The sequence below is a fragment of the Triticum dicoccoides genome, chromosome 3B, assembly GCF_002162155.2.
Source record: "Triticum dicoccoides isolate Atlit2015 ecotype Zavitan chromosome 3B, WEW_v2.0, whole genome shotgun sequence".
Classification (NCBI taxonomy): Eukaryota; Viridiplantae; Streptophyta; class Magnoliopsida; order Poales; family Poaceae; genus Triticum; species Triticum dicoccoides.
In genome coordinates, this window is record NC_041385.1 from 685,301,011 (window position 1) to 685,309,185 (window position 8,175).

The window sequence follows — 8,175 nt, forward strand, 5'->3', positions numbered from 1 at the left end:
TTTTTTGCTTCTTTGCCATGGTTTGTCTGTCTGTGATCACTACGATCTCGAGCCTGGCCTGGAGGGGAGGAAAGAGCGGGAGAAAGCAGATTTAGGTGTTGATTTGAATCGGTATTAAACTAATCGACTCGTTAAGATGCCTCCCTAGTCTTATTCGTCCTCCGTATTTTGCTATCTCTGCCCACTGTATGACTAGTTTAAAGCAGCAGGCTTTGCATATTCAACAAGGAAGAGTCAATATAAAGAAATTGTAATGAGATGAGACAGAGCTTTTGCCTCCGTTTCAAAATAAATAAATATAAATTGTAGTTTATGAAGAAAAAAAGAGACCCCACCTGGGATGTGTGATAGATCCGCACATCACGCTTACGGGGCTGTTTGTTCCTGTGAAACTCTCCAAGTGGTTGATTCTAATGAGATTTTCAGACTGATCGAGTTGCTTCGAAGCAATTGTCAGCGAATCAAATGTCCATCCGCATTTCTGAACATTGGGAACTCGACCGTTTTTCAGGAATTACAGGGGACGGGAGGTGCCTGTTCCGGTCCGTCGCCTACGGGGCCTGCATAAGGAGAGGCAAGCAGTCGCCGAGCGACAGCGTCCAGAAGGAACTCGCCGACGAGCTTCGAGCAAAGGTGACTTTCATCACTTGATGATTTCGTTGCATTCCATGCAATTTTAGCAAAAGAGATCGCTGACCCACCGTTGTCCTGTTTCAGGTTGCAGATGAGTTCATCAAGCGAAGAGGAGATACCGAATGGTGAAGTCTTCTTTCCTCCTCTTACCATTTGTGTACATCAGAGCCGTCTTTTCCTGCAAAAAACCATATGCTTAAAAAAGAGAATTAAGCATGATCTCTTTTTTTCCCTGCAAAAAACAAAAGTAACATGATCATTTTTTATGTGAATCTTTGGTGCGACGGATAGGTTCCTCGAAGGCAATTTCGAGAGCTATGTGCGCAAGATGAGGAAGCCTCACGCCTGGGGAGGAGAACCTGAGCTGCTCATGTGCTCACATGTTCTTGGGTAGGCACCTTTCTTTCTTGCCTGCAATCAATTTGTAAGTTTATATTCTGAAATGTAATTGCTTATGATGAATGTCAACACTGCTTGCAGGATGCCCATCACCGTCCACATGTACACCAAGGGCGCCGATAACCCCAGGATCATAGCAGAATATGGTCAGGAGTATGGCAAGGACAACCCGGTCCGTGTTCTTTACGACGGTTATGGGCACTACGACGCGCTGCAGCCATCTCTTGTAAGAACACAACCAAGACTGTAAGTTGCTAGTACAACACTGCGCAAAATCCGACAACATTTGGCCTACTCTTTTGAGTTGAGGAACCAACGTTCCCTCCTGTGAATTTGCAGGAGAGGAGCGTAGCTAACCGGAGAATGACGCGGTCGCGCTATGTAAGCTTCTTCTACTACTTCTTCTACTACTACAACACTGCAACTTGGTTTCGTTCGAGTTGGCAGATCGCGGTATAGCACATATGGAAGTCCAGCCCGGGTTCGCTGCTCTGTCGTTCGATCTTCTTCGAGGCTGATGTATAAATAAGCTTCGCGTGTGTAACTCCTGATCCAGTCAGGGAATTTAACTGCATAAACTTACACTGCGTTCAGCTTAAAATGGAGTGTTTTGTGTAAATTCTGGAATATTTTACTCTGAAAGCTTGCTGATGGACATTTGATTCGCTGACAATTGCTTCGAAGCAACTGAATTCTCACGGCAAATGCGAATACAATCTTATCTTGTTATGTTGGTCACCGATTTTCCTCTAGGATTGCTACATAGAAAACAAAATGTGTGCATAATCATCATTTGAGGGCTCTCCTTAGACTGATATTTGGCCAATTTGACACATGCCTATCGAGTACTACTCCCTATGTAAACAAACATAAGGGCGTTTAGATCAATATTTTAGTGATCTAAATGCTCTTATATTTCTTTACAGAGGGAGTAGTGATGATTAATAAAGGACTAGCCCGGAACCACCAGAGGAAAAAACCCAGAATTATGGGGCACGTTCAAAGGTGGCTCTTTTCTACGAAGATAGAAAAAGCTTTGGAAGTACCTAAGTTAAAAGATCGGAGGTACCAGACAAAAAGCTGGCTCTTTTCTACGAAGGTAGAAGATGCTTGGAAGTACCGGGGTCGGCAGAGTTGTTCTCAAAGAGAAACGGTGCAGAACAGGCTAGATCCCAGCTCGGAGGTTCTGAATGGATTTGCTCGGGAGTACCGGGCCTATAATGGGACTCAAAGGGCTGAAGCAAATTGAGAAGGGCTCGAAAGTGCCGGAAAAAGTTATGCTCAAATGTACCAGAGCTAACAGAGATGATCTCAAAGGAAACATAGCTCGGTGGTACCGGAGAAATTTCTTTGCTAGTTCTGACTAGGGAAAAATAGGGTTCGCTCGACAGAGCACACACCCTACTCACAAGCTCAATAGTACTGGGTAGAATTACTTGAAAGTACCAAGGCTAGGAAAAACAAAGGATTGAGTTCAGGGCTAAAATTCTTAGGGATTTTGGTCGAGGATTTTATCTTGGGAGTTCAACCATTGTTCTTTTGTTTGTGCCTTTCTGATAGTACAATTGTACTAATATTGATGTGAATTTTGGATTCACCAAAGATCTACAAATTACATACTAAGAGTTTGAAGGAGGTAACCACCTGAAGATGTAAAAGTAGGAGTCACAGTCAACTATGGGGACTAATTTACTGAAATAAATTTGACGAAATGTTAGTCATGTCAATTGTCTTGCCATTAATCATGAAAACTCGATAAGGTGCACTTTCAATTGGCCATATAGATCCAAGATGTTTAATGAAAGGACTAGGATGAAACAATGTGCCATTTCACCCCAATCTTTTCACTAGAGGTCACTATCGGTAAAATGGGTATCCCGCCATATTTTTGATGAATTTTGGAGAGGTAGAACTATATATGAGAATTTATTGGCTAATGGGAATTGAAACAGATTTTTTTTAAGATGCAAATATTGGACTTGACATGATTATGTTTTGCAGTGTTTTGTGTGGGATTTATCACAAGTATTGTGTTGTCCTCTTTGGAAAGGCAATATTAGGATTTTAGATTTCCAAAGGATTATACTTAGGATTTGAGGACAAGCTCAAGGAGATGGGACCCTTGGGTACCAATAATTGGTGGGAGATATTTCTTGTCTTGGATAAAAAGAATCATTGTGATCAAAGACCACCACAAGATCCTAAATCCAGTTAAAGAAGAAGAAAAAACATTTTTAGCTTGTTCTCATGCACGCAATGACATCTCTTTGTGCAACCTTCTTTCCACATACAAAGACCAGTTTTTTTTTAGGGGTACAAAAGACCAAATTATATGAAAACATTGTTACCAAACATAATCATCATAATATATGCAGCCCAAAGCCTGGGAAGAAAGTACACGGTGGCAAAGGTGACAAAATGTTGGTCCTGTTAGGACAGGCTTTTGACCAACAATTACTCTATGTTAACATGTAGTCCCTCCATTCCTAAATATAAGTCTTTCTTAGGGATTTTAATATGGACTACATACAAAGCAAAATGAGTGAATCTACACTCTAAAGTACGTCTATATACATCCATATGTAGTACCAATTGAAATCTCTAAAAGGACTTATATTTAGAAACGGAGGGAGTATACTTTATGTGACACCAAACTGATGTCTTAGATTCATATTCCATGTACTTCATGTGACAGAAAATCCATGTCAATAGACTTATATTCCAAAGTACTTTATGTGACATAAAATCCATGTCAATAGACTCATATGCACTTATGTGACATAAAATCCATGTCAATAGACTCATATTCCAATTTACTTTATGAATCTGACAAAAGTTATATATTAATAGTGTAATTGTTGGTCAAAGATACTAACGAGACCTAATATGCGAAGTAATTTGAGAAGAGGGAGTATAAGACTATAAGTACAACATTAGAAAAAATAAGGGAGGGCTACAATTTTCACAGGTGAATAACTTCTTGCTATATCAGATACCTACAGCATAATAGTACATGATTGTTGACTAAAATGAAAACAACTCTATGGATAAAGGCTAGCCACATCCTACAAAAAATTTGGGACATCTGCATGTCCTGAAAGTTTGCATTGAAGCCAGCACCATCAAACAGATGCCTTGGTCGCAAGAAATTTGGCAGTAGAATTTTCCCACTCCGCCAATAATCTGATGTCTCTGAGGGGAACGCCTTTCTGCAGTACATGAACAGGTGAAATGGTTCAGTTAGATGTAGCTCACATGAAATTAAAGATGAAGATCTGAAATCAGTAATACAGTACTTCACCTTCAACTTCACCCAATCACACCAAAGAATCATTATACCAGATTACTATATAGACAGCAGATGCATGAGTAACTGCAATTTCAGTCCGATGAAATCAGTGTACCAATGGCACATGTCTGCTCGCCCTTCCTTTTTCCCCGCCTCAAGTGCTCCTTAGCTTATGTTTGTCATAAAATCACCACGGAATGATAGTGCCATGATACATCTACCAACTGTGCCCCAATCAAGCTGGCATACAACGGCAGGATTGCAAGAAATTAAAAGAATATACAGATCATCTTTTCGATGGCAACATATCACCTCTTGTAAGGCTTGATGTGATATGATTTGTATTCATCGCCAAATTTTGCTGATTCTTCATCAACCCTTTTCTTCAGCCTTCTCCAGGTCCTTAACATGTTCGCTTGTATAAGACCGCGATACAGTGTTTCAAAGGTGATCTTCTGGGGAAGAAAACCTTTCTCTATCATTTCCATGAAGAATTGGCATGCCTCCTTCCATTTTTCCTTGACACAAAAACCATGAATCAGCAAGGTATATGAATCAAGATCAGGACCCACGGTGCTCTCACACATATCGTTCCAAAGTTCCGTAACAGTTTCATGTCGGTCCAACTTGATGAACATTCCAAGCAATATATTGTAACTATGAATATCTGGTGCAGTTGGTGAACAAGGAGCCTTCATCTTGTTGTACAATTCAAGGGCACCACTAACATCTTTTCTCCCTCGGTACTCTTTGAAGAAGCAATTGTAGGTCGCTGGGGAGGGACACACCCCCTCACTAACCATCTCACCAAGCAACTTCTCAGCATCTTCTAGTCTTCCACACGAAGCAAGGCACTTGATCACAGAAGTGTAGGTTGCCACTGTGGGGCAAATGCCTCTATCCTTCATCGAGCGGAACATACACAAACATAGTTCAGCCTTATGTGCACGACTGTAAACATGCAGGATGATTGAGTAGCTCATTACATCTGGTTCAATTCCCCTGTCACTCATCTCCTTCAAGAGATTCTCAGCTGCATTAACTGTTCTATCAAACCGGTTATCAGGGTGCAAACTTGCATGCCTACAGATACCATTTAAGAGAATGTTGTATGTAACTATGTTTGGCTCTATCCCATGATCAATCATATCTTTTAGGAATTTCTGAGACATGTCACTTCGGTTTACCTTGCACCAGCCATAAATTAAGATAGTGTACATCTTTTCGTTTGGTTCATATTTGTATTTTCTTTTATTGAATATCTCCACAGCAACCTGCAATGATGATAAAAATGCCAGTGGGCACATTAGAGAATTATTATCAGACCCTCCAAACAATCTACATAAAGAAGACTACAACTGTGTGACAGCTGACTGATGCAATTCAAACACTTGTTGGGCAAATAGTATATCTATTTTAGATGAAATAGAGATACTTTTTAGTCAACTGTTTCTATTTCATATAAAAATATCTCTACAACTTTCTACACATACCTTATTTGACTATCAAACTGAAGTAACAACTTCCAGCCAAACTATACGCATTAGGATGCAGGCACTTCGTAAAGTTGATCTATTCTGGCATCACATACGTTACATGTCCAAGAAATCCGAAATGCTTCTCTACTGGCTACTGAAGCTACAGATACAAAACATTTATGAGGACATGAGGGCAAACCACTTCATTGGCACCATATTCCCAAACAAACAAACAAAAATCAGTTCAACATTCACAGGAAAACATCGAGATGAGACTAAAGACAAAAAGAACAACTCCATTAATCTAAATCCCAGAATCCAAGCATTAAAAACATATCCAGATGAAACTCCAAAACCATTGGTTAGCATAGTCTTATCTTTGTACACGCGGAAATGCCCAAGATCAAATATCTAGAGTAGAATCTTACTTCTATAATGTTCATAAGAAACCTAGAAATGCATGATCAACCAAGGAAGCAATTTAAGCACTTAATCCTTTCTGCCATCTTGCAGGCATGATCTAATTGTCATGCCAGGTATTTCATCAACCTGAAATGATAATGCTTCTGCAGAGATACTGATCAATAAGCTTGCCTCTATATACTAATTTCTTTGAGTTAGTAGCTTTGCTACTATTATTTTCCATTCCAGAAAATGAACTGTGATATTGTGGTTGCTCTTTGAAGGATTGTCCACAGGGATACTAAAATTAAGGTTTCAGTTTCTTGTAGGTCTTTATCATCATGGTCAATTTGACTCGCAAGAAGCTGAACAAACTGCACATAATCATTATTGTGGATGTCATCTAGTACTTACAAATTGAACAAGCTGAACAAACTTGGAGATGTCATCTAGTGCTTACAAATTGCACACCACAAACTACACAGAATAAGAAGCAAATCCATGACCGACCAATTTCATACACAATATGAGAACAAAAAAGAAAGAAAAATTGCAGATTGAATCGGCCTAATTGCAACTGCACCAATTCATTACTATGAAACGTCTCATCAAACTACACAAAATGTTCACCCTGAACCTACCAAACTGCAGACCACAAAAGCAAATCACAATGAGAGGCCAAGAGTTTCATGGTGCACTACAAAAAGCTTAAGGGGCAGCACATTCATATATTTATAGACATAGAAAGCCAACACAATCTTCACTTGAATGCATTCATATTCTCATTGTAAGGTCACAATTGTAACTTGCAACAAATCAATGAAAATCGCCCCTCGCCATAACAGACATTTAAATATAGAACGGGAGGCCACAAACTACAACAAGCATAGTACAGAAACCAGAAATGCAGTGTTAAGAGACCTTCAACTGTCCGCAATCAATCAAATCAAGAAGATTACCACCTAGGCATCCAGATCACGAACCTTGGGGTACTTGTACTTGCAGAGCGTGTCGAGAAGAGTGGTGAACTCCTGGGCGTCGGGCTCTCTCCCTACGAAAGCCTCCATGTCATCGAACGCGCGCACCGCCTGCCTGGTCAATCCCGCGGCGACGTACCTCCTGGCGAGCACCGCGAACGTGCGGGGCGTGGCGGCGCCGTCCGCCGCGGCCTCGACAACGAGCCGCCACGCGGCATCGAACTGGTGCGCCCGGCCGAGGGCGTCGACGACGGCGTCGTAGGCGTCGGCGTTTGGCGGGGAGGAGATGGACGGGTGGAGACGGACGGCGTTGAGGAGTGAGAGCGCGAGCTTGGACGCGCCGCGGAGGCGGAGGAGGATCTGCACGAGGAGGTCCTGGGTGAGGGAAACGCCCCCGCCGGAGAGGAGCTGGAGCGGCGACTCCGACGGGTGGAAGGGGTTGTGGTGCGCGAGGAGTAGGCGCGCGAGCTCGTCGGCGGTGGGCGACGGCGTGACGGGCGGCAGAGCGAGGAGGTGGGTTAGGGAGGGGGCCAGATCGGCGGTTGCCGTGCATAGGAGGCGGCGGGTTGCTGCCATGGCGTTGGCGGCGGCCGCGAGCGAGCGCAGCATGGCGGGCGGCGGCGGCGGCGGCGGCGGCCTGCGGGTATTGTGGTGTACTAGAGCCAGAGGGGCTAAGCCCAAGCCCAAAAGTCCAAAACGAACAACCGCTTTTTGTTTGGCAAACTAACACCCTCTTTCACCCCTTAAAAAAAAACTAACACCCTCTTTCACACTAAAAAAACCAAAAAAAGAAAACCTCTTTCATTCCTTTTCTCTCTACAAACTATGGGCATTTCTAACCGATCCTTTATCTGGTCATAAGGGAGGATACTTCGATTTTCCTCCCCTATGGCATACCTAGACGATCCCCTAACCGAATAGTGGAGTGAAAATTATCCTTCCCCGCCAAAACCCCCCTAATCATCCTAAATATCCTCATTCCCCCGTGGTTGAGTAA

The 8,175-nt window shown here is 42.4% G+C and overlaps 2 protein-coding genes across 4 annotated transcripts in view; one reads left to right on the forward strand and one right to left on the reverse strand.

Annotated features, from left to right (window-relative positions):
- LOC119277845 (OVARIAN TUMOR DOMAIN-containing deubiquitinating enzyme 4-like) overlaps nucleotides 1–1,761 on the forward strand; it is a 2,578-nt gene extending 817 nt beyond the window's left edge. The window contains exons 2-6 of one of the 2 annotated variants that reach the window (XM_037559172.1): nucleotides 512–633; nucleotides 718–758; nucleotides 925–1,023; nucleotides 1,114–1,258; nucleotides 1,372–1,761. In XM_037559172.1, the coding sequence (XP_037415069.1) occupies nucleotides 512–633; nucleotides 718–758; nucleotides 925–1,023; nucleotides 1,114–1,258; nucleotides 1,372–1,491 (527 nt within the window). In that variant the 3' untranslated portion in view covers nucleotides 1,492–1,761. Of the gene's footprint in view, nucleotides 1–511; nucleotides 634–717; nucleotides 759–924; nucleotides 1,024–1,113; nucleotides 1,279–1,371 lie in introns of both variants that reach the window. The other variant, XM_037559174.1, reaches the window with a different exon arrangement.
- A 2,185-nt stretch (nucleotides 1,762–3,946) lies between these two features.
- On the reverse strand, nucleotides 3,947–7,865 carry LOC119277846 (pentatricopeptide repeat-containing protein At2g13420, mitochondrial-like). Of its 2 annotated transcripts, none has more exons than XM_037559175.1 (3): nucleotides 7,185–7,865; nucleotides 4,334–5,595; nucleotides 3,947–4,241 (listed from the first exon to the last, which is right to left on the reverse strand). In XM_037559175.1, exons 1-2 carry the CDS (start codon nucleotides 7,785–7,787, stop codon nucleotides 4,630–4,632), a joined length of 1,569 nt encoding a protein of 522 aa, XP_037415072.1. In that variant the 5' UTR covers nucleotides 7,788–7,865; the 3' UTR covers nucleotides 3,947–4,241; nucleotides 4,334–4,629. The 2 variants fall into 2 exon arrangements, with proteins under 2 accessions (XP_037415072.1, XP_037415073.1); XM_037559176.1 differs by lacking the exon at nucleotides 3,947–4,241 and having other exon boundaries at nucleotides 5,267–5,404; nucleotides 5,509–5,595.
- Between the last annotated feature and the right edge of the window lie 310 nt (nucleotides 7,866–8,175).